We start from the raw sequence: 27065 nt of genomic DNA on the forward strand, positions 1-27065 counted from the left end.
ATTCTAAGGAGAAATCATTGCATTCTTTGGATGCTGTTAGAGCTTTGTAATATTATGTTGAAGCTACTAAGTCTTTCCGAAAGACTTCTAGTCTATTTGTCATCTTTTCCGGTTCTAGAAAAGACCAGAAAGCTTCTGCCATTTCTTTGGCATCTTGGTTGAAATCTTTATTTCATCATGCCTATGTTGAGTCGGGTAACACTCCGCCTCAAAGGATTACAGCTCATTCTACTAGGTCAGTTTCTACTTCCTGGGCGTTTAAGAATGAAGCTTCGGTTGATCAGATTTGCAAAACAGCAACTTGGTCCTCTTTGCATACTTTTACTAAATTCTACCATTTGATGTGTTTTCTTCTTCTGAAGCAGTTTTTGGTAGAAACGTACTTCAGGCAGTGGTTTCAGTTTGAATCTTCTGCTTATGTTTTTTCATTAAAATTTTATTCTGGGTGTGGATTATTTTCAGCAGGAATTGGCTGTCTTTATTTTATCCCTCCCTCTCTAGTGACTCTTGTGTGGAAAGATCCACATCTTGGGTAATCATTATCCCATACGTCACTAGCTCATGGACTCTTGCTAATTACATGAAAGAAAACATAATTTATGTAAGAACTTACCTGATAAATTCATTTCTTTCATATTAGCAAGAGTCCATGAGGCCCGCCCTTTTTTGTGGTGGATTTGATTTTTTTATATAAAGCACAATTATTCCAATTCCTTATTTTATATGCTTTCGCACTTTTTTCCTTATCACCCCACTTCTTGGCTATTCGTTAAACTGAATTGTGGGTGTGGTGAGGGGTGTATTTATAGGCATTTTAAGGTTTGGGAAACTTTGCCCCTCCTGGTAGGAATGTATATCCCATACGTCACTAGCTCATGGACTCTTGCTAATATGAAAGAAATGAATTTATCAGGTAAGTTCTTACATAAATTATGTTTTTTCATATTTACTGTATCATATCTTAATTGAAAAACAAAAATACAGATGAAAAAAAAGACATCAGATGAAAGCTGAATTGGTGCCAAACACAATAAATAATTTTCCTGTAGGCTGGTAAATTTACACTTGGAAGTGAAGTCCAGATAGGGTTGCCAGCTGTGCTTCATAAAAATAACGGACGACCTATAGGTGATTGGATACCGGACGTAGCTGGTTTCACACAATAGGACCGATTTATCATTTGTCAGGCGGACATGATACGCTGTAGCGATCATGTCCGCCAGACATTGATAAATGCCGACAGCATACACTGTCGGTTTTTATTAATGCACAAGCAGTTCTGGTGAACTGCTTGTGCAACGCCGCCCCCTGCAGATTTGCAGCCAATCAGCCGTTGACAGGGGGTGTCACTCAACAAACAAACAAACTTTAACCCTTTCGTGACAGGGTTAAAGTGCCTACATCAGAACAACTGTTCCGATGTAGACAAATTGAAACTACGTGATCGTGCATACGATCGCGAGATTTCAATTATTGGATCGCATCTGGGGGGTGTCCCTACAATCCTAGGAACGCCCTCCAGACCGCGATTAAATCCTTGAAGCACAGAAGGCTTCAGGACAGCCGTTAGTTATGACGTTCTATTCCGTCATAACGGCTTTAAAGCCCAGTCTAATTATGACGGAATAGAACGGCATAACGGCTTTAAAAGATTAAAGCCCTGGCACTAAAGAGGATAGTAGGTCAGAGGGATATAAACCTGCTGTCCCTAGTTTACTGAACTATATATCTGCATAATTCCAAAGTTAGGGAGGAATTCCACTGATAATCATCCATACTACTCCCAGACTACAAAATATTTACAATAATATTTGCCCCTTTGAATGCAAAAAATATATTTGTAATAATTCAGATAAACATGCTTTATGACTGGAACGTCTACAGTGACTAATATATTAAAGATCTTTTTTTGGAGTAAACTATTACAATAGGTTTATACATGGACAGGTAAACAGCTTTTAAAGATTGCCTCTGAGTTGATGGGTAAAAGCAATATTGTTTTCTTTTTTTGGTGGTGGATGATTATTTGGCTCTAGAAAAAAGCAACTAAATATACGTTTTAAGGATGTTCTTCTTTACTGATTACTTTTATATTTGTGACTAATACAGAATATTTGTTTTTGTATTTTCTTACTAAATCAAGCAGAGGCGTAACTAGAAACCACAGGGCCCTGGTGCATTTGATACATATCTTTTTTTTTTTTTTTTTTTACATTCAACACAGAAAAAAAAAAGTGAATCAGATTACATGTCTGCAAAAGGAGGTACCCTGTGCCCACAGTCTGTGAGATGGTCTGACCCCCTATTACTGTATATAGTGACACTGTTTAACCCACCAGTACTGTATATAGTGAGTTAGTGACACAGTCTGTAATCTGCCGGTGAGATGGCTGGCCTGACCCTACCTGCCCAGTACTTTATAATGTGACCACAGTAGTCTGTGACATGGTCCAGCCACCCCGTACTGTATATAGTGGTACTGTATAGTGACACTGTTTACCCCCCGCATCTCCCATGCTGTAGTAACAAGGTCTGTAATTTGCTGGTTCCACAAACACACACGCATGCATAAATACACACACAGTCACATACATACATACACATAAACACCAATGGGTAAAACAGAAACTCTAACCCCTGTACTCAGAGACACTAGTGAAGCATCATGTCACACTCACATGATATCAGTGCAGACAGTGGCAGGTCAACATTTTTTTATTGAAGAAAAAAAAAAACATTTTTTTTTTTTTTAGCTGGGCCCCCACCCTCAGGGGCCCAGTCGCAGTTCCGTACTCTGCAGTCCCTGTAGTTCCGCCCCTGAAATCAAGCTTATGTGTAGACATAAAAGCACACATTACGTTTCTTACATTTAAAATTGATATAATATTTATTTGTACTGGGCCCAAAAATAGTCCCACTTTTCTGGACAAGCAAATTTACATATAGCCCTGGCACAGAGAGGTGACTGAGGCTAAAGGGCTTTCCACCTGGAAAACCAGCAGATGACCGGGCATAAGGTAGGCAGGGCATGGTAAAAACCCCTGCAGCCTCTACTAACCATACACTGAGATAACATCTCAGATCAGATCCCCTAGCCCTGCATCCTCTCTAAAAGCTAAAATGTCCATGCAGTCCCTTTGTCAGCCATATCACAACTTCAAACTCCAGATCAAACCTAAATTTACCCTGCAGTCCCTTTGTCTTTCTTATACCCACATCAAATCAAAACAAACCTGAAGAGTGCTTATTGGTCTCATACGCCCATCAGATCAGGGCCCTGGATTTGTGCCTCCTCTGTCAGCCACATGGCATATCAACATCCTCAGCCCAGCAGCCCCTCTAAAATCCATATCCCTGACCCTGCAGCCCCTCAAGTAGTGTAAGGCATGTGGATTGAGGAAGAGGGGACGAAGGACAACTGGTGGTACAGGAGACTGCACTGCTTGACAGTATGGCAGAAAAGGCAGAGGCCAATAACTTGTCCACCGTAGTCAGAGGGATAGGGCTAAAAAGTACTGAACAACTCACAGTTCAGTTTATTTTTTGTTAAATTTATTGAAATAGAAGTTATCACATAAAAGCAATTAGTGTAAAAGAATAACATAATGAGAAATTGAATAACTTGTACATCATTTAATAGAGATGAGGATTAATAAACAAAGGTTTCTATTCTAAAACTGTATCAGTTCTTAGAGTAAACAGTTTTTTAAATAAATAGTATAAGTAAACCCAATTTATTATTAACAAAGCCATACATTTTTTAGGAGCCAGGAAAGGAATTTATACAGATATATACATAGCAATCCAATAAAGTTCGGAAGTAAAATGTTAGGAGCCATGTCTCCTTTGCCTCTCTATCAACATCTGAGTTAAAGGACCATTAAATACAGTATAACTGCATAATCAACAAATGCATAATAAAAAGACTATGCAGTAGAACTGTAGAACTGGGGGATTGGCACAAAACTTCATGTCATGGTACTAGTCAGCATATTTATATTGTACTTGTGATTTCAAAAACTCTTGTAAAAAAAGTAAAAAAAATAAAAAAAAGGTTGTAAAAAATTGTTATATCTATTGAAATCTTTGGGAGTTAAGAGTGCAACAATAATGATTGCAGAGCTTAAAGGGACAGTCTACTTGAAAATGTTTATTGTTTAAAAACATGAATAATCCCTTTATTACCCCAGTTTTCCATAACCAAAACTGTCATATTACTATACTTTTTACCTCTGTGATTAACTTGTATCTAAAGCCTCTGCAGACTGTCCCCTTATCTCAGTTCTTTTGACAGACTTGCATTTTAGCCAATCAGTGCTGACTCCATAAATAACTTCATGGCAGTAAGCACAATGTTATCTATATGTGAAAAACTGTCAAAATGTACTGATATAAGAGGTGGCCTTTAACAGTTTAGAAATCAGTTTCAGCCTACCTAAGTTTAGCTTTTAAAAAATACCAAGAGAACAAATCTAATTTAATGATAAAAGTAAACTGGAAAGTTGTTTCAAATTGCATGCCCTATCTGAATCATGAAAGTTTCATTTTAATACCGTACTGCGACTGCCACTCTTTGCCAGACAAACTGTTGAAAAATTAAAGCTGGTTTAGTCACCCTTGCCTCCACAAATGGCATAGTGTAGTTTCATATGATGTTCGTTACCCAACATCATGGGCAGCACAATGTCAATGACTGTGACCAACAGCTGCCCTTGGGAGAGAGGTGGACTTCTATTTTCTGTTGGAGGAACTTCACATTCTACAATATGCACCATGAAAGAGTTGTGGATCCTAATTCCTACCTTTGGGCAAGTTCCTAATTCTCCACACTACAGCTACCAAGGACAGGAATGATAAGAGAGCTAATCACTACTGGAAATTATAATCCGGACTCCCTTATTTACCTCCGGCTATTCTTCAGCTAACAAAGTGGGTGCAAGAATATAAACTACAGCTTGTGCTGAATTCACCAAAGGAATTGTTCATACAATCATGAAGTAAACTGAGGACTGTTACAAAGTTTTTCATACTTCTATCTTCTCTGTAGTCTTAAGAAATAAACCCTTTCCACGCTCCGCCTGAGTTCTTAGTACTTGTCGCCACACTAATTGTCCAATAAGGTGTCTGGAGAAAAAAACATGCGATTTTAGGGACTAACAAAAAGAAAGCAATAGATTTCCAGGACTTTGAAACAAAAACTCCACCAATCAGCAAGCGCTACCCAGGTCCTGAACCAAAAATGGGCCGGCCCCTAAGCTTACATTCCTGCTTTTCAAATAAAGATACCAAGAGATCTATCTGAATCATAAAAGCAAAAAAATTGTGTTTCATATGCCTTTAGTTTCCGTTTAAAGGGCCAGTAAACCTAAAAAATAATGTTATATAATTCTGCACATAGTGCAGAATTATATAACATTATATTAGCAGCAGCTTTATAAAACCTAATATTCCCTGTGAATTTTTTTAAAAAATTACCTTTTTTCAGATCCGCTCTCTGTGCTCTTCTGAGCGGGTCTGGTTTTTATCACAGAGCGCATCTGGCCAACTGTCTAGTCACAGCCTGCCCGACCGCGCCATTATACTCAGTGCAGCTCGCTCCGGAGCGAGCTGCACTGAGTATAATGGCGCGGTCGGGCCGGGCTGTGACTAGACAGCTGGCCAGATGCGCTCTGTGTAAAAACCAGACCCACTCAGAAGAGCACAGAGAGCAGGTCTGGAAAACAGTATTTTTTTATAAAAATTCACAGGGAATATTAGGTTTTATAAAGCTGCTGCTAATATAATGTTATATAATTCTGCACTATGTGCAGAATTATATAACATTATTTTTTAGGTTTACTGGCCCTTTAACATAGGTTTGTGTGTCCTATATATTAAAGTAATTGCATTATGTGTAATAGACATTATCCAAAAAAAGGTATTAGAAAAAAAACTTAAAGGGACACTATACAATAGAATTGTTATTGTTTTAAAAGATAGATAATTCCTTTATTACCCATTCCCCAGTTTTGCATAACCAACACAGTTATATTAATATACTTTTTACCTCTGTGATTACATTGTATCTAAGCATCTTCTGACAGCCCCCTGATCACATGACTATTTATTTATTATCTATTGACTTGCATTTAGTACTGTGTTGTGCTAAATCTTAACCTTTTCGTGACAGGGTTAAAGTGTCTACATCGGAACACCTGTTCCGATGTAGACAAATTGAAACTACGCGATCGTGCATACGATCGCGAGATTTCAATTATTGGATCGCATCTGGGGGGCGTCCCTACAACCCTAGGAACGCCCTCCAGACCGCGATCAAGTCCTTGAAGCGCAGAAGGCTTCAGGACAGCCGTTTGATATGACGTTCTATTCCGTCATAACGGCTTTAAAGCCCAGTGTAAATATGACGGAATAGAACGGCATAACGGCGTTAAAAGGTTAAATAATTCCTCGGGCGTGAACACATTGTTATCTATATGGCCGACATGAACTAGCAGTCTCCTGTTGTGAAAAACAAATAAAAAAGCATGTGATTAAGGGGCTGTCTATAAAGCCTTTTAAACAGGCAGACATTTAGAGGTTTAAATGTTATAAAGTATATTAATCTAACAATGTTGGTTGTCCAAAGCTGGGGAATGGGTAGTAAAGGCTTTATCTATCTTTTAAACAATAACAAATTTAGTGTAGATTGTCCCTTTAGATAGACAGTATACTAAAAATTCCTTCATGCATATGAAAGAACACAGTTTAAACATAAAAATACTGTTAAATAAAAGCTGTTTAAAGGGACAGTAAAGTCATAATTAGACATTCATGATTTAGACAGAGCATACAATTTTAAACAACTTTCCAATTTACTTCTATTATTTAATTTGCTTTCTTCTCTTGCTATCCTTTGCTTAAAGGTTTATCTAGGTAAGCTCAGGAGCAGCAAAGAACATAGGTTCTAGCTGCTGATTGCTGGCTTTATATATATATACAGGTGGCCCTCGTTTTACAACGGTTCAATTTAGACTGTTTCAGAATAACAACCTTTTTTTTCAGTCATGTGACTGCTATTGAAAAGCATTGAGAAGCAGTGCATTTATTAAAATAGCCAGCAGGTGGAGCTGTCCGCTTGTGTTGCAGCACAACAAAGCAAGCTGAAATTAATCAGTTTAACCAGACCTGAGCTATCGAGCAGATTTCAAAGGAAAAAGATCTTCCTGTCTATAAATCAGTCCAGATTGGAATGCATAGACAGAACTGTTTGCAGAAAAATGCAAGTGAAGTCTGTGTTGTGTGATTATTGTATTAGGTTTATAATGCTGTTTAGCAAATGTTTTTGTTCATTTAACTTAGTTTAATTATATATTCTGTGTTGTGTGATTATTTTATTAGGTTTATAATGCTGTTTAGCATTTAAAGTCTTCATTTCAAAGCTTTAAAAATAATGTATTAGGCGTTACTTATGACAATTTTGAGAGAGGCCTGGAACCTATCTCCCTCACTTCCCATTGACTTACATTATAAACTGGGTTTCAATTTACAACAGTTTCGATTTACAACCATTCCTTCTGGAACCTAACCCCGGCGTAAACTGAGGGCTACCTGTATATATACCGATTGCCATTGGCTCTCCCATGTGTTCAGCTAGAAACCAGTAGTGCATTGCTGCTTATTCAACAAATGATACCAAGAGAATTAGAAAGTTCTTTAAAATTGTATTCTCTATCTGAATCATTAAAGAAAAATGTGGGTTTCATGTCCCTTTAATTTTAATCTGAAACAAATCCAGCAGTATCAGCAGTGTACATCTTACCTTGATATCACAAAACAAAAATCAGTGAGATACACTTTGAAATGTTCTTCTATATTTGAACATCACCACTGTGTTTCTAAGAATGAATTGTTTCTTAGATAAATTAAGGTTTATGTATGCTGTGTTCTATTGAACCAGTGAGACTGTATAATAATTGTTAATGGTCCTGCATAATAGGAGAGCATAACCCCACCTATGTCAGTGGTGTATTTAGTTTATGTGCTGCTCTAGGTTTGGAAAATATGTTGCTCCATAAATTGCCAACTCCAACACTTTTAGATAACATTTTCATGATATATTCCTTATTTGCAAAAGCCAGGGACTCATGGAGCTGTCATGCACAACCAATTTACAAACTATGATTAAGGCAGTAACTGAAACGTGTAAGACCGCTGCTGCTATGGCAATTTTTGGATTGTATTTACTGATTTTATGACGATTCCTTTTTTACTAGCCAAATAAACACTATGTTTTATTAATCTTATCCGCTGCCCTGCCATGCTCTTTTGCTTCTTTTTGGATATTTGTGCTTTAACTACAGAGGTCTCAGTTGAGACTGGGCCCACACCACTAGGCAGCTCTGACATCAGTAGTGGGCTCTGCACCATGTCTGCCCCTCTGTAAGCCAGAGCAGGACTCATAGTTTAAGGAAAGTGCAAGGACTTGCCTTTACATTAGGGTGACAGGATTTCCAAGATGGCCACCAAAGAGTTGCTCTACAGAAAAACGTACCATTATATTTGTACAAGAAGGCTGCTTATATCCTCTGGTACAGACTAAGGGGGAAGTATGACTCATCTCCTTTTTCTATGTGGCTGCTGGCTCAGCTTTTGGGGATTAAAAATACTATAGCCAGAAAGGGTGGTGGGGTGCAGGTAGTGTTGCCACCTCAGCCATGTTTTCCTGGACAGTTATGAGATACACATGCTGCAGGGTGTGCAGGAAGAAACATGTATTGTGCTTCTGGACAGCACTTGTTATATGCAGTATTCATATTCCTCCCTTCACACCCTGCAGCATGTGTAACTTATACGTGTCCAGGAAAACATCGCTGAGGTGGCAACCCTAGGTGCAGGGAGGTCATGTAGAAGCAGGAAGGCATCCTACCATGTAACTACTACTCAAAAATTGTTCAATCCTGTTGGACTTGAGCACAATACATCTCTTCTTCCATGTCCATATTGGAAACAATGGTGTGGTGGGCCTTTCCCTACAAATTTATTTGGAATGATCTGTGTGTTCATAACCATGCATTGCAGAAACTTATAGGACTGTATATTAGGGGAATACATGGTGTGTGTATCTGCATCACATTAGTGATATGAGACCTATGTTTAGTAAAGAGAAAGAGCAGCATATTTTAGTTGAATACCCAACTTTGGGGATGATCACACACACAAAAAAGAAGATAGTTCTTCAAAAATCTCCATTACCAATAATAGCCCTTTATTAGTAAGGTGTCAATGTGTATGAAAATTAATGTTTAATCATGTATGTATGCCATGGCAGTTATGCCTCTCAAGAATTGTGTTTTTTTTATACAGTATATAAATAAATATTAATTCAAGTTTAGGTTTCCACACCCTCATTTTCCGGTGTAGAGGTAACTCCCCATCCATTACCCGCAGAGGAGGCTGATGTCCGTTGCACAGTACCGTGACCTAGTGATCACATTTCTGGGGGTGTGACTTGCTCCACCCTCCTCTGCCGTAGATGAGTTACCTGTTCCAATCTCCCTGCTGTGTCCGATTCAGGAATGACGTATGTAGCTGACCATGTTCTAGGTATGTTATTAAAATGTACATGGTAGTTTTATAAGCGAACGTCCTACTACTATAGGAATGGGTACTTGTTTTAATAGCGCAGTTTAGCGCCACACTAGATACGCTCAGATATAAACCATCGTCAGAGTTTAGAGTAGGATATCATTGGTTCACAAACTGGAATATATGGCACAATACCCATATTTAGCTTGCATTCTGCACACATATGATTGATGGGATGACAAATAGGTATCGACACTTCCATTTGTTAGTTATAGGAGTGAGAGTTTATGGGTGGGACAAATACTGATGTTCCTCGTGTTCTAGAGCTCTTCTGTTCATCACGTGACACCTGGGTGTAACTGGCAATGATGGAGCTTCTCAGCAACAGCCTCAAGGAGAAGGCAGAAGATTTTCAGCGCCAGGCAGCTATTAGTGTTGCGGGAGAGCAGCTGAGGTAAGGAGACTGATCCCTGTCAACTGTAAATGTATTTGATCGAAGAATCAAATAGATCCCGCAAGTATCTAATATCCTTAAAAGTCCACACCCCTGCCGTTTGTCTGCAAACTATGTCAGAAATGATAAAATGTTACCTAGAAAGACAGTTGTCTGAATAAAATGAAAGGGAATAAATGATTATGAGAGCACTCTAAAGCTTATCTCTAAGGTACAGAGTCTTTCAGTGGAGAGAAGGAAGCGGCTAGCCAGCTAATCCAGAACCTTCTCTATAGAATGGCATACAATTTATAAAAATACAAATTTTTGTTAAATCCATTATATCTTAAAAGGGATATGAAACAAAAAAATGTTTCTTTCATGATTCAGAGAGATCATTCAATTTTAAGCAACTTTCTAATTTACTCCTATTTTTCTTTGTTCTCTTGGTATCTTTATTTGAAAAGCAGAAATTAAAGCTTAGGAGCTGGCCCATTTTTAGTTCAGCACCTAGGTGGACCTTGCTGATTGGCGGCTAAATTGCATGCTCTATCTGAATGATGAAAGAAAAAGTTTTTGGTTTAATTTCCCTTAAACCTTTTTTTGTAATTATACGTATTGTTGCTCCTGAGAATGACTTGGCTTGTGAGCCTGTCAGGAATCCTGTACTTATGTATCCACTAATCCATGCCTGTGTTCTGTTCAGGAACTGCAGAGGGGCATGCCTGGTGCAAAACTTGAATTATGGGATCCATCACGATCCTTTAGAAAAGTTTAATGGTTTTTCTACAAAATAAATAATTCTATAAACTTTTCTAAAGCGTTGTGATTGACACTTTGTTGCAAAGTCTGTTCACATTTTTGTGCTTAAAGGGACAGTCTAGTCAAAAATAAAGTTTCATGCTTCAGATAGGGCATGCAATGTAAACATTTTTCCAATTTACTTTTATCATCAATTTAGCTTTGTTTTCTTGGTATTCTTAGTTGAAAGCTAAACCTAGGTAGGCTCATATGCTAATTTCTTAGCCCTTGAAGGCCGCCTCTTATCTGAAAGCATTTTAACAGTTTTTTACAACTAGAGAGCGTTAGTTCATGTGTGCCATATAGATACCATTGTGCTCATGCCCATGGAGTTACCTAGGAGTCAGCAGTGATTGACTAAAATGCAAGTCTGTCGTAAGAACTGAGGTAATGGGGCAGTCTGCAGAGGCTTAAATACAAGGTAATCACAGAGGCAAAAAAGACCACATACTGGAAAGAGGGGGTTCCCCTCTTTAAAACTGGGGTCTCCTATCCATTTGTGGGTTATAGGGGCTTTAAAAGTGCCCCCCCCTGCTGTCTACTTTAACTTGGTGGCCACCTGAGAACTATATATGGGTGTGACCCCTCATTTGAAAGTGGGCTCATGCCCCTCTGATTTAAATCGGATAGGGGAATAGGGGCTCTGTAGTAGATCCCCCTCCCACGCTACTAGAAATCACTTTATTTCTAGTGGAGCAGGCAATCAATATTTTTAAATGTAAGTAGCTGCATCCTACAGGAACCCTTATTTGAAAGAGGGGAGTATACCCTTTCAAATGAGTGGTCACTTGTCCCTTCAGCCCAAATGAAGGGAGATTATTCTTCATTAGGTCAAACTGCATTTTAAATGCTGTTGCAGGTATTTGCCATTTCTGTGATTGCTTGGAATTTACAAGGGCATATGGCCCCTTAATTTGAAAAGCATGCTCCCCTCTTTCAAGTGAACGGTCACTTACCTCTCTAGCCCAAACAGCGGGAAAGATAGGTGCTCTGTTAGAGCCCTCTCGGGTTAAACAGCATAGACACTGCAGGTATTTGCTATTTTTACATTGATCAGCTAAAGCTTACAGCAGAATGTGACCCCTCATTTGCAAGTCAATCTTCACAAGTAGTTTGGAAAACAGCGCATTTATACCTTTTTGGCTTGTGGGGCATGGAACCCAGGACCTGCCACGTCCCACTGATACTCCAAATAAACAAAAGGTTGTTCCAGCCACCAAAACTTAGTGTTTTTTTCTGTGGACCCTATGAAATAATAAAGGTCTATTTTAAAGTTTTGGTGACTGAAACAACCTTTTGTTTGTCTGGACCCTCATTTGCAAGGGCAGTCTCCTCTCTTTCCTTTCAAATGAAGGGCCACTTGTCACCTATAAGTGACCTAGGGTCTGATATACAGTAGTCTCAACCCCCTTGTGACATTACCACGGGCACCGGTGGTAACATCAAAGGGCCTGCAGGACAGAGTCTGCAATGTAGAATGGGATTGCATTCAACATTCCCCATCTGCAGTGAGGGGTCCCCAGGACGTGGATCAGAAGGGGGACGCTCCAGGATGACTAACATCAAAGTTTTTATAAAATTATTTAACAGCATTTTTTTCAAAGTGAAGGTTTTTTAGTATCTGCTTTTTACTCATCTCAGCCGCACACTAAGGGCTCGATTTATCAAACTACGGCGGATAGGGGCATACATTTTCGCGCCTGTCCGCCGCAGCTCAACTCTGGCAGACAGAATTCTGCTGGCGGAATTTAACATTACACGCGAGCGCTATTTTCGTGTTTATCGACGACCCCTGCCCGTGCACAGCCAATCACGCACGTGCAAGAGCTGTCAATCTCCCCAGTTGGGCAAGACCGGGGAGATTGAAATTCTCCACCTCAAAGTGTAGGAAGCAGCGGTCTAATGACCGCTGCTTGATAAATACAGACTGCAGGTTCTCTTGTGAGAACCTGCAGTCTTAGTGCAGGAGAAGGCTTGATAAATCTAGCCCTATGTAAAGGAATATGACATCCTGTTTTGAAACATGAACTCTACTCTTTCAAACAGTCTTGTGTATAAGATGCTGGGGATTTCTTTAAAAACAGCAGTGACTAAACTGCTGTTTTGTCTAAGAGAGCCCTATCTTTCTCTTTTTTGACATATAGATACACGAGTGAAGAAGCCCCCTTTTAAATAAGGGGTCACGCGTCTTAGGATGCAGGTGATCAAAGTAAAAAGCAGTTATCACCTGCCCTATTGGCCCCAGGGAGATATATATGTGGCTACTATTTAATCACATCACAGGCAGCAAATTTTATTTTAACTATTTTGTGGTTTGTATTTTTATGCTCCAAGTGTGTATTGGACATTGAGAAACCTATACATTAAGATTCTGTAGTGTTAAATAAACTTTATAATGCAAAATGAAGGTGTTATTGTCATTTATAAGAAAATTGCGATTAAATCACAATCAAGTTTTTTTTTTTAATTGCGATTTCCCCCCCCCCCATATCGCCCAGCCCTAGTTTTAACCACTTACTGTCTAACCATTTAACTAGGTCATAGAGATTATAGTTATTACTTGAGTGCAGCATTGTTGCCGTTCTAATGAATAGAGTGTATATACTGAGTTGTTTAAATATATCGAATATTCTAACACCTGGCCTATTTAAGTGACAAATAAAGGGGGCTTTCAGTCATGAAGTATAAAATAGTGCGTCAGGCCGCCCGCAGCAGAACACTATTTTTCAGTGAGGTGACGTTTCCACCTCTTAGCTAAAATCTCAGTGATAAAATAGCGTTCTGCCATGGGCTGCCTGAGGTGCTCAGCGCTGCGAACGCTGCAGATCAATAAAGGAACTTTCAGCATGAAGTATTTTATACTTCGTGACTGAAAGTCCCCTTTATTTGTTGCATTGGTAAATTCTAGCATTTCATAAACACTAGGATTTACTATCACATTATCATAGGGTAGGAGAATCCAAATCCAGGAATGGAGAGTAATTAGCAGGATTCTCTACCCACTATTTTAGTTTTTTGTTAAATGGCATGCTATCAGCAGGACGTGTACAAAACCAAGTTACAAACTCTCTTTATATCACATTTTACACAATTCAGGCTAGCCTTAAAAGTCTTGCAGCTAAATAAAAGGTTGTAATGTGCTTTATTTCACAAAGCTGTTAGAACAGTTTTACATTCTGGCTTTAAAGAGACCCAAAACTTAAATACCACACCTGCTCAGAGAGCATATATCATTTTGCACATTGCGAATGATTAAAGCAGCTTCCGTGATAGAATTAAAGGGCCACTGTAAGTAAATATTTTCTATGCCTGTTATTAACTATCCCAAATACGCTTTTTATCAATAGCATTTCATTAACATATCTCTACCGTAAATCAGAAATCTTGTCTGCAAATTTAATTGTTTTCCAAACCCACTCCGTGGGTATCCTTTGCTCTGTACCAATCCGTTTACAATACCTAGGTTTCAAAATGGCGCTTTAAACACAAAGCTATTGGTTTAAGTATTTTGAACACGCAGTGCTGAAAATAGTGGGCAGGATAACGTGACATCATCGGCGAATAAAAGATATAACTTTTAGAATGTTATGAAACTTTGTTTTGGAGAAAATATAGGTCAGTAGGTTTTAATTAATGTTTATTAACTTTAATATGTTAGTTGTTTAGCTTAAAAATTATAACAGAAAGTAATCCTTTAATGTGTACATACAGAGTATATTATGCTCTGTACACTGTAAAACAGCTTTTACTAGAAGCATCTGTGCTAATACATGTGTATTGCTAAAATGTTTAGTAATTGAAAACAGTAATGGATTTCTGTACATTTTTAGTTGTTTTGTGTCATTTTTAAGACAGAATACTGTATCCTTAAATTGCAAATTGTTTAATTTCTTGTAATTAGCTTGAAACGTGTGATTTTTTTTTTTTTTTTTTAAATCTCGCTCTCGCCAGCAGAGTTTAATACTCACTTTTTCTGGTTCCATTCATAAAATAGTAGCAGTAGTTATAATAATGCTGAGTCGGATAACCGAGTCATATACAAACAGAATGGTCACTTTTTTTTTTTCCTTTTCATAGACGTCTGAGGGCCACCCTATACCTAGTTAACACCTTTTTAGAACAGTAGAGGAAATATACAAGGTTTGTGTTGAAAGGGTAACACATGGTTTTTGTAAATGCCCAGCTGTGCCCAGTATTCTCCAGTGGTTTATAGCTGCTCCATGTACGGCCAAGCTCTCTAATGGAAATGTAAAGAAGTGCTTACACAAATTGTCCCTTTATCTAGAGAAAGTACAGCACTCACAAGCTCTCAGCCAAGATTAAAAGCAAAACTGGAAGAGTTAGTTACAGCATCTGGCCAAATGGGACAAGCCCAGGTACCACGTCAAGGTCTCTTAAAAAACCCTGAATACAGCCATACAAATGCAAGCTCTCAATCAAACAAACTGGGAACAAGTTAGGGTTCACAGACTTATGTAATCACCCTAGACATATAGAAAACACAGAAGGGGACTGCACTCTTAGACTGGACTGGGTACACATCCTATGACCCTGCAACATGCTCAGCCCTGGATGCTTTAGCACTCTCAGTAAGCCGTGATTTCCCCAGAGTCAGCCCCAGACAAGTATGGGTGCAAGGCCCATAGAGAAAATTACAAAATAAATTAATACAACACACAGAGAAAGTCCAGCACTCACTTACAAGCTCTCAGCCAAGATTAAAAGCAAAACTAGAAGAGTTAGATATCGCATCTGGCCAAATGGGACAAGCCCAGGTACCACGTCAAGGTCTCTTCCAAAACCTGGGTCCCTAATACAGCCATACAAATATATAATGTGTGTATGTTCTTTTAGGTTGCGCCTGCATAATGCCAAGCTGATTAAAGACCGCTGTCATCACATGCTTACATACCCAAACTGTTTTGTGGCTAAAGAGCTTGTTGATTGGCTTATTGATCATAAAGAAGCTCCAGACCGAGGGACTGCCATTAGCATCATGCAAACATTTATGGACAACAACGTTATCCATCATGGTGAGTACGGCGTTAATGCATATGAGTCAATTATGTATGTTGAAGGCACATGGTGGATGGATATAAAGGGTACTGATTGTGCTTCCAGAATAGGAGTGCGTTGCAAGGGCACATTTGGTTTGTAAAATGGCTATTTAATAAGACAGCTTATTTAAAGATTTCACCATTATGCAATACTAGGGGATAGAAGACGACTAATTCTCATTTTCCCCATGAGCAGCAGATGTGTGTGTGTGTATGTATGTATGTATATATATATATATATATATATATATATATATATATATATATATACTGTACATGTTAGCAGCAGCTTTTCCAAGATAGCTGACACTTTTTCCTGGCATTGGCATCTTGGAAAGTCTGTTACCATATTGGTAAAGAAATGAGATTGAAGGTGGACTGGATGGATGAATGAAAAGTACATCTGCAGTATGTCCTATTGGTAAAAAAAAATCACTTTGCTGTGATACTCTTATCTAAGGGGTTACATTCACTGCTGCCCATTTTACTGTCATTCAAGGGTGTTATCTTTTTTTTTTTCTGTGTTTTTGGTACCCAGGTATGTTTTAAATTTATTGTGTACTACTGTTTTCCTGGTATTCAAGGGAGTATAAAAAAATAAAGAATCTGTGCTGTGTTGGCATTAAAGGTTGTCTGCAGAAGGGTTTGATCGTTAGTTTTTATCTCATTTCCCCCTCCCCCCTTTCCATCATCTTTCAATTCTCCCTTTCACACTCCCCCTTTTCATCTCCCCTTTACAAAATAATATGCTACAAAGCCCTCCAATGGAATTTCCCCCTTTGTGGCCCCTTGCAAAAAACTTGGACACCACTGATTTTGTGACAGACCCTTCTCATTTCTCACCTGACTTTCTACTTTCGGTCACTTTCACTTGCGCGCTCTTTCCCTTGCTGTCTCATTCTCCCATTCTCTTTTTGATCTTGTTTGTGCCCTGCGCTTTGCATTTCTTACTGCTTCTTCTCTTCACACAGTCTGTGACGAGTATGCAGTATTTAAAGATGCCAAACTGCTGTATCGATTTCGAAATGATGATGGCACCCTGTCTCCAAGCAAAAATGTAAAGATTTTCGTTAGAGGCCAGAAGCTGTATGATATGTGAGTATCTGACTGAGGGTACAGTATTTATATAATGGACTTTCAGTGGGAGACACGAACGTGTTAATTACAGCATACAATCTTTAGGGTTTTAAAGAATGGGAAATACTGGTATGATATTTGTTTTTTATTTTTTCGAAAACCCTTATATTATTCATATGCTAATGTTCAACATGACTAATTCTGGGCATAAGCAACACAAGAGCCCTTATCACAACCCCAGTGTAGAATTTTTTCTTTCAACAAAGGGTTTTAAACTGTGATTATTATGTAGTCAGTGTTCTAACTGGCTAGAGTTCAGTTAAAACATAATCCAGATACCCATATGATTACTTATTTAAAAGAGGGGAATATCCTCTTTCAAATTAGTGCTTAATTGACTTTATGGATTGGAATGTCCACATTTACCCTATGCTGTTTCTTAATCTGTTTCTAGAACAGGCTTACAGTAATAAGAACAGTGTGCTGAAACTTAAATGTTCTTAGCAAAAATTCTATCCATATATGCTTGAGTACACTTATATGAAAAAGAAGATACTCTTATTACAACTGAGGGGTAATATGACCCTATAGATGTCATAATGGAATATTTAATACATTGGAAACTATGTTCAGATAAATAAAATGTGTTGGTCAAGAAAAGTGACTTCATGTTACAAGGAACAGAGAAATGTCTACAACTAAAGAGTTACACAATTCTCTAGAGGTCATATGATTGATGTAAATATGCAAACTGCTTATCTTGCTAGGTGGTTAAAACATGGATGGGTATTAAATCTATAGATATATATTTGTACTTGTCTCTAATATCCTATTTATGGATGCCCATGGCACTGTCTCTGGCTGTTTTCAGTATAATCGATTCTCTGCTTGGTTTTAGACGTATTAATGTCAAGTTTAAGTAATAAAGCAGTTCTTAAAGGGACAGTCTGCACCTTAGTCACCTTAAAGTCTTACCTTAGATTAAAGGGATAGTAAACCCAAATGTTTTCTTTAATGATTCAGATAGAGCATGCAATTTTAAGCAACATTCTAATTTTCTCCTATTATCATTTTTTCTTAGTTCTCTTGCTATCTTTATTTGAAAAAGCAGGACTTAAGGCTTTGGAGCCGGCCCATTTTAGGTAGAGAACCTGGGTTGCACTTGCTGAATGGATGGCTGAATGTAGCCACCAATCAGCAAGCCCTATCCAGTTACTGAACCAAAATTAGGCCGGCTCCAAAGCTTTCATTCCTGCTTTTTCAAATAAAGATTCCAAGAAAACGAAGAAAAATTGATAATAGGAATAAATTAGAAAGTTGCTTAAAATTGCATGCTCTATCTGAATCATGAAAAATATTTGGGTTTACTATCCCTTTAAGCTGCAAATAGCCTCCTACAACCCTTTCTATATCATGCAGCAGGAACGGTAAAAAAAAGTTATTTTAAAATGAATATTGTTTCTGGCCACTTTGAAATGGCTGCCAAACTTCACCCACTGATGACATTGCGATCTGCTGCATGATATAGAAAGGGGTGCAGGAGGCTATGTGCAGCTTAATTTAAGGTAAGACTTTAAGGTGTAGACTGTCCCTTTAAGTTCTTCTAAGCCACATGCACTAAAAGTTTATAATCTGAATTCCCTACCCCATAGTGATTTATATTATTACATCCCAATTTTTAGCATGGCAAATGAGGAGGATTCTATACTTAAAGTTCGGGAACAAGGTTCAGAAAAATATCGGCGGACCTTCTTGGGCCAAGAGATGTTAGACTGGTTGGTCAAACATGGGGAAGTGTCCAAACGGACTGATGGGGAGGAGCTGTGCCGGGCAATGCTGGAGTTTGGAATTATTCAGCATGGTAAGAGAAACCATGTTTTTTTATTTTCTAAAAACTCCTTGTTTTGGTACTTGGTTAGTAAAAAATAAATAAATGCATAGTCTGCATTTAAACAGTAGGCTTGTTGTAGCTGGTAGAGAGTGCAGTGTTTTTAAAGGTACAAAAAAAGAAAATGCTTTAATATGTGTTACTGCCGTATGGCTTGGATATAACTGTTTTACCCCTGCAAAGGGAATAAACGTAGTTAGTCAGCTCTACAGCAACCGCGTACTACTGGGAGCTAGCTGAACACTTTTAGTGAGCCAATCATGAGACAAATGTGTGTTGCCACCAATTGTCAGCTAGCTCTCAGTAGTGCATTGCTGCTGCTGAGGATATGTTCATATTATTTATAACAAAGGATACCAAGAGAACAAAGTCAATTTGATAATGGAAATGAGTTTGTGTCTTAAAATGACATCCTCTATCTGAAACGCGGAAGTTTATTTTGGATTATCCTGTCTCTTTAAAGGAACAGTAAACACCTTGTAATTAAAACACATTTCTGTTGTGTTGCTGAAGAAAAACAGATCAGCTAAGTCTAAACATTTTTCAAAACAAATTACATTTTTTTTTTTTTTTTACTGCAATTGTTTTTCAATAGCCAAACTCCACCCACCACTTGCCTTGACTACAGGCTTGAGTCTGCAGTCAACAAGGCTAGCCACTGTCATATGTAGTAAAATGCATTGTTTTGCAGTCCCAAAAAACTCTCATGATTTTAATTTTAAACAACTTCCCAATTTACTTTTATCACCAATTTTGCTTTGTTCTCTTGGTATTCTTATTTGAAAGCTAAAACAAGGAGGTTCATATGCTAATTTCTTAGACCTTGAAGACTGCCTCTAATCTAAATACATTTCGACCACTAGAGGGCATTAGTTCATGTGTTTAATATAGATAACATTGAGCTCATGTACGTGAGGTGACCTAAGAGTGAGCACTGATTGGCTAAAATACAAGTCTGTCAAAAGAACTGAAATAAGGGGGCAGTCAACAGAAGCTTAGATACAAGGTAATCACAGAGGTAAAATGTGTATTATTATAACTGTTGGTTATGCAAAACTGGGGAATGGGTAATAAAGGCATTATCTTTCTTTTTAAACAACAATTCTGGTGTTGACTGTCCCTTTTAAGGATAGATATGTTGCAGTGTAAGCCTTGACAAAATCAGCAACTGGTCTTAAAAAAATAAAAATAAAAAAAAAATTATCCGGTATCCTATAGTATATCTGTTTAAATCAATCTAACCCTAAAATTGAAAGAAGGTAAAAAATATATAGCATTAAATAAATGTAAACATTTAATCCAAATGTCCAGTTCCATTTTTGTGCACGTGTATATAAAACTATTATAGCACGAGTTTAAGGCTTTGCATTTCTGAATTTAATGAGCAAAATTTTACTAAACCAATCTATGAACAAACTGCCACATAATATCCAACACCTTGTCAAATTTAATGAAAATTAGTGCAATAGGCTAAACTGTAATTGTTTTAAAAAGTTCTCCTTTCTCAATTTCAAAAATGTCCCCCCCCCACAAGTTATCTCCTAATATTGAACTAATTTACTATTAACATCTCTAGAGACTTGAAATCTAAACAAAACTGTCAACTTTCAGCCAAGTTCATTCATCCATTCAAAAGCCGTAAGCATTTCAAAAGCTGTTTCAGACAGATGAGAACAGAATGCTTACACTAAAGTCAAAATGAACTTTTCAAGATTCAGATAGAGCATTGAGTTTTAAACAACCTAAAATTGACTTCAATTATCAAATTATGTGCACTTTGAACACATGGATGGTAGGAATTGGGGCCTCACAGTATATACATATGAGTCTGTGATTTTCTGATGGCTGTCACATGATATAGGGTGCTGGGAAATGGAAGGCAATGTTGCATTTTGTCAGAAATAAATCTGTTGATGATATGAATTTCAGAGGAAGTTTTTGTTTCAATGTCTTTTTTATTATGCTTTTGTTGATTATGCAAGTACTCTTATTTATTGGTCCTTTTTAAGTGGATATGAAAGTCAAAATTATATGAAATTTTTACAATTCAAACAGAGCATGCAATTTTTAGAGACCTGTCAAATGTACTTTGTTCTTTTGTTATTCTTTGTTGAAAACCATAGTTGTTTTTTTTTTTTTTACACTCTTTCTTTTTGCACTTTTGTTTCTTTTAAGCACTGTGATGTGGTGTGTGTGTACATAATATATACTGTATAGTATATAACTGCAGTGCATATGATGTCACTGTTTGTCTTAATGAACACGTTTGACACGCTTTCTTTTCTCTGTAATGATTCAGTGTCAGGCCACCAACATTTCTCTGACTCAGATGCGCTATTCCAGTTCTGCATTAATTTCCGCCGGAGGAGGAAATTGATCGAGGTTCTGAACGACCTACAGTCCTGTGCAGAACCCAGGCCAGACTCTCCAGACAGCCCCTTCTGTTTGCGCAAACTCAGCTCTGATCTTCCTCATACCAGCTTTGTTTGTGGTGAGATTAGCTGAAGCAGCTTTTTATGTTTGTTGTTTTACCCACAAGGCTTATTATAAAAAATTAAGGGGATGGCATCTCCCCACCACTTAAAGGGACACTTAACCTAAATTTTTTCTTTTGTGATTCAGATAGAGCATGACATTTTAAGCAACTTTCTAATTTACTCCTATTATCAAATTTTCTTTATTCTCTTAGTATCTTTATTTGAAATGCAAGAATGTAAGTTTGGTGCCAGCCCATTTTTGGTGTACAACCTGGGTTGTCCTTGCTAATTGGTGGATAAATTCATCCACCAATAAAAAAAAGTGTTGTCCGTAGTTCTGAACCAAGAAAAAAGCTTATATGCCTTCTTTTCTCTTGTTAAGTGTATCCAGTCCACGGATCATCCATTACTTATGGGATATTCTCCTTCCCAACAGGAAATTGCAAGAGGATCACCCACAGCAGAGCTGCTATATAGCTCCTCCCCTCACTGTCATATCCAGTCATTCTCTTGCAAGCCTCAACCAAGATGGAGGTCGTAAGAGGAGTGTGGTGTTTTATACTTAGTTTATTCTTCAATCAAAAGTTTGTTATTTTTAAATGGTGCAGGAGTGTACTGTTTATCTCAGGCAGTATTTAGAAGAAGAATCTGCCTGCGTTTTCTATGATCTTAGCAGAAGTAACTAAGATCCATGGCTGTTCTCACATATTCTGAGGAGTGAGGTAACTTCAGAGAGGGAATGGCGTGCAGGTTTTCCTGTAATAAGGTATGTGCAGTTAATATTTTTCTAGGGATGGAATTTGCTAGAAAATGCTGCTGATACCGAACTTATGTAAGTAAAGCCTTAAATGCAGTGAGAGCTACTGGTATCAGGCTTATTAATAGAGATGCATACTCTTATAAAAATGTAATATAAAACGTTTGCTGGCATGTTTAATCGTTTTTATATGTATTTGGTGATAAAACTTATTGGGGCCTAGTTTTTTTCCACATGGCTGGCTTGAATTTGGCCTAGAAACAGTTTCCTTAGGCTTTCCACTGTTGTAATATGAGTGGGAGGGGCCTATTTTGCCGTTTTTTTTGCACAGCAAAAATTACAGACACAGACATCCAGCTTCTTCCTGCATGATCCAGGACATCTCTGGAGGGCTCAAAAGGCTTCAAAGTCGTTTTTGAGGGAGGTAAAAAGCCACAGTAGAGCTCTGGCAGTTGTTGTGACTGTTTGAAAAAAAAAAACAAAAAAAAAACGTTTTTGTCTTTTATTCCGTTTTGGGTATTAAGGGGTTAATCATCCATTTGCAAGTGGGTGCAATTCTCTGCTAACTTGTTACATACACTGTAAAAATTTCGTTAGTGTAACTGCCTTTTTTCACTGTTATTTCAAATTTTGACAAAATTTATGTTTCTTAAAGGTGCAGTAACATTTTTTATATTGCTTGTAAACTTGTAACTTGTTTAAAGTGTTTTCCAAGCTTGCTAGTCTCATTGCTAGTCTGTTTAAACATGTCTGACACAGAGGAACTACTTGTTCATTATGTTTGAAAGCCATGGTGGAGCCCCATAGGAGAATGTGTACTAAATGTATTGATTTCACCTTAAACAGTAAAGATCAGTCTTTAACTATAAAATAAATATCACCAGAAGATTCTGACGAGGGGGAAGTTATGCCGACTAACTCTCCCCACGTGTCAGACCCTTCGCCTCCCGCTCAGGGGATGCACGCTAATATGGCGCCAATTTCATCAGGGACGCCCATAGCGATTACCTTGCAGGACATGGCTGCAATCATGAATAATACCCTGTCAGAGGTATTATCCAGGTTGCCTGAATTAAGAGGCAAGCACGATTGCTCTGGGGTTAGGAGAAATACAGAGCGCGCAGATGCTGTAAGGGCCATGTCTGATACTGCGTCACAATATGCAGATCATGAGGATGGAGAGCTTCAGTCTGTGGGTGACATCTCTGATTCGGGGAAACCTGATTCAGAGATTTCTAATTTTTAAATTTAAGCTTGAGAACCTCAGTGTGTTGCTTGGGGAGGTATTAGCTGCTCTGAATGACTGTAACACAGTTTCAGTACCAGAGAAATTGTGTAGGCTGGATAAATACTATGCGGTACCGGTGTGTACTGATGTTTTTCCTATACCTAAAAGGCTTACAGAAATTATTAGCAAGGAGTGGGATAGACCGGGTGTGCTTTTTTCACCACCTCCTATATTTAGAAAAATGTTTCCAATAGACGCCACTACACGGGACTTATGGCAGACGGTCCCTAAGGTGGAGGGAGCAGTTTCTACTTTAGCAAAGCGTACTACTATCCCGGTTGAGGACAGTTGTGCTTTTTCAGATCCAATGGATAAAAAATTGGAGGGTTACCTTAAGAAAATGTTTATTCAACAAGGTTTTATTTTACAGCCCCTTGCATGTATTGCGCCTGTCACGGCCGCGGCGGCATTCTGGTTTGAGGCCCTGGAAGAGGCCATCCATACAGCTCCATTGACTGAAATTATTGACAAGCTTAGAACACTTAAGCTAGCTAACTCATTTGTTTCTGATGCCATTGTTCATTTGACTAAACTAACGGCTAAGAATTCCGGATTCGCCATCCAAGCGCGTAGGGCGCTATGGCTTAAATCCTGGTCAGCTGACGTGACTTCGAAGTCTAAATTACTCATCATTCCTTTCAAGGGGCAGACCTTATTCGGGCCTGGTTTGAAGGAAATTATTGCTGACATTACTGGAGGTAAGGGTCACACCCTTCCTCAGGACAGGGCCAAAGCAAAGGCCAAACAGTCTAATTTTCATGCCTTCCGAAATTTCAAGGCAGGTGCAGCATCAACTTCCTCCGCTTCAAACAAGAGGGAACTTTTGCTCAATCTAAGCAGGCCTGGAAACCTAACCAGTCCTGGAACAAAGGCAAGCAGGCCAGAAAGCCTGCTGCTGCCTCTAAGACAGCATGAAGGAACGGCCCCCTATCCGGCAACGGATCTAGTAGGGGGCAGACTTTCTCTCTTCGCCCAGGCGTGGGCATGAGATGTTCAGGATCCCTGGGCGTTGGAGATCATATCTCAGGGATATCTTCTGGACTTCAAAGCTTCCCCTCCACAAGGGAGATTTCATCTTTCAAGGCTATCTGCAAATCAGATAAAGAAAGAGGCATTCCTACGCTGTGTGCAAGACCTCCTAGTAATGGGAGTGATCCATCCAGTTCCGCGGACGGAACAAGGACAGGGTTTTTATTCAAATCTGTTTGTGGTTCCAAAAAAGAGGGAACCTTCAGACCAATTTTGGATCTAAAGATCTTAAACAAATTCCTCAGAGTTCCATCTTTCAAAATGGAAACTATTCAGACCATCCTACCCATGATCCAAGAAGGTCAGTACACGACCACAGTGGACTTAAAGGATGCCTACCTTCACATACCGATTCACAAAGATCATCATCGGTTTCTAAGGTTTGCCTTTCTAGACAGGCATTACCAATTTGTAGCTCTTCCCTTCGGGTTGGCTACAGCCCCGAGAATCTTTACAAAGGTTCTGGGTTCACTTCTGGCGGTTCTAAGACCGCGAGGCATAGCGGTGGCTCCGTATCTATACGACATCCTGATACAGGCGTCAAGCTTTCAAGTTGCCAAGTCTCATACAGAGATAGTTCTGGCATTTCTGAGGTCGCACAGGTGGAAAGTGAACGAGGAAAAGAGTTCTCTATCCCCACTCACAAGAGTCTCCTTCTTAGGGACTCTTATAGATTCTGTAGAAATGAAAATTTACCTGACGGAGTCCAGGTTATCAAAACTTCTAAATGCTTGCCGTGTTCTTCACTCCATTCCGCGCCCTTTGGTAGCTCAGTGTATGGAGGTAATCGGCTTAATGGTAGCGGCAATGGACATAGTGCCATTTGCGCGCCTTCATCTCAGACCGCTGCAATTATTCATGCTGAGTCAGTGGAATGGGGATTACACATATTTGTCCCCTCTGCTAAATCTGGATCAAGAGACCAGAGATTCTCTTCTCTGGTGGTTGTCTCGGGTACACCTGTCCAAGGGTATGACCTTTCGCAGGCCAGATTGGACAATTGTAACAACAGATGCCAGCCTTCTAGGTTGGGGTGCAGTCTGGAATTCCCTGAAGGCACAGGGATCGTGGACTCAGGAGGAGAAACTCCTTCCAATAAATTTTCTGGAGTTAAGAGCGATATTCAATGCTCTTCTGGCTTGGCCTCAGTTAGCAACACTGAGGTTCATCAGATTTCAGTCGGACAACATCACGACTGTGGCTTACATCAACCATCAAGGGGGAACCAGGAGTTCCCTAGCGATGTTAGAAGTCTCAAAAATAATTCGCTGGGCAGAGTACCACTCTTGCCACCTGTCAGCAATCCATATCCCAGGCGTGGAGAACTGGGAGGCGGATTTTCTAAGTCGTCAGACTTTCCATCCGGGGGAGTGGGAACTCCATCCGGAGGTGTTTGCTCAGTTGATTCATCGTTGGGGCAAACCAGAGTTGGATCTCATGGCGTCTCGCCAGAACGCCAAGCTTCCTTGTTAAGGATCCAGGTCCAGGGACCCAGAAGCGACGCTGATAGATGCTCTAGCAGCGCCTTGGTTCTTCAACCTGGCTTATGTGTTTCCACCGTTTCCTCTGCTCCCTCGACTGATTGCCAAAATCAAGCAGGAGAGAGCATTGGTGATTCTGATAGCACCTGCGTGGCCACGCAGGACTTGGTATGCAGACCTAGTGGACATGTCATCCTTTCCACCATGGACTCTGCCTCTAAGACAGGACCTTCTTATACAAGGTCCTTTCAATCATCCAAATCTAATTTCTCTGAGACAGAATCAAGCGTTCAATCTCCATGCAGTCAATCAAAGCGTGGCTTCTCCGAGTCAGTCATTGATACTTTAATACAGGCACGAAAGCCTGTTACCAGGAAAATCTACCACAAGATATGGAGTAAATATCTTTATTGGTGTGAATCCAAGTATTACTCATGGAGTAAGGTTAGGATTCCTAGAATATTGTCCTTTCTCCAAGAGGGCTTGGACAAAGGATTATCAGCTAGTTCCTTAAAGGGACAGATTTCTGCTCTGTCTATTCTTTTGCACAAGCGTCTGGCAGAGGTTCCAGACGTCCAGGCATTTTGCCAGGCTTTGGTTAGAATTAAGCCTGTGTTTAAACCTGTTGCTCCCCCGTGGAGCTTAAACTTGGTCCTTAAAGTTCTTCAAGGAGTTCCGTTTGAACCCCTTCATTCCATTGATATTAAGCTTTTATCTTGGAAAGTTCTGTTTTTGATGGCTATTTCCTCGGCTCGGAGAGTCTCTGAGCTATCTGCCTTACAATGTGATTCTCCTTATCTGATTTTTCATGCAGATAAGGTAGTCCTGCGTACCAAACCTGGGTTTTTACCTAAGGTGGTTTCTAACAGGAATATCAATCAAGAGATTGTTGTTCCATCATTGAGTCCTAATCCTTCTTCAAAGAAGCAACGTCTTTTACATAATCTGGACGTAGTCCGTGCCTTGAAGTTTTACTTACAAGCTACTAAAGATTTTCGTCAAACATCTACCCTGTTTGTCGTTTACTCTGGACAGAGGAGAGGTCAAAAAGCTTCGGCAACCTCTCTTTCCTTTTGGCTTCGGAGAATACGCCTAGCCTATGAGACTGCTGGACAGCAGCCCCCTGAAAGGATTACAGCTTATTCTACTAGAGCTGTGGCTTCCACCTGGGCCTTTAAAAATGAGGCCTCTCTTGAACAGATTTGCAAGGCCG

At 39.1% G+C, this 27065-nt stretch overlaps 1 protein-coding gene across 1 annotated transcript in view; it reads left to right on the top strand.

Annotated features, from left to right (window-relative positions):
• Window positions 1-9929: 9929 nt before the first annotated feature.
• The window catches only part of LOC128662312 (DEP domain-containing mTOR-interacting protein-like), a 50949-nt gene continuing 33813 nt past the window's right edge, over window positions 9930-27065 (top strand). The window contains exons 1-5 of the mRNA XM_053716119.1: window positions 9930-10018; window positions 15653-15831; window positions 16827-16950; window positions 18615-18793; window positions 21120-21311. Coding sequence (XP_053572094.1) covers window positions 9930-10018; window positions 15653-15831; window positions 16827-16950; window positions 18615-18793; window positions 21120-21311 — 763 coding nt within the window. The remainder of the gene's footprint in view (window positions 10019-15652; window positions 15832-16826; window positions 16951-18614; window positions 18794-21119; window positions 21312-27065) is intronic.

The sequence above is a fragment of the Bombina bombina genome, chromosome 1 (assembly GCF_027579735.1).
Source record: "Bombina bombina isolate aBomBom1 chromosome 1, aBomBom1.pri, whole genome shotgun sequence".
Classification (NCBI taxonomy): domain Eukaryota; kingdom Metazoa; phylum Chordata; class Amphibia; order Anura; family Bombinatoridae; genus Bombina; species Bombina bombina.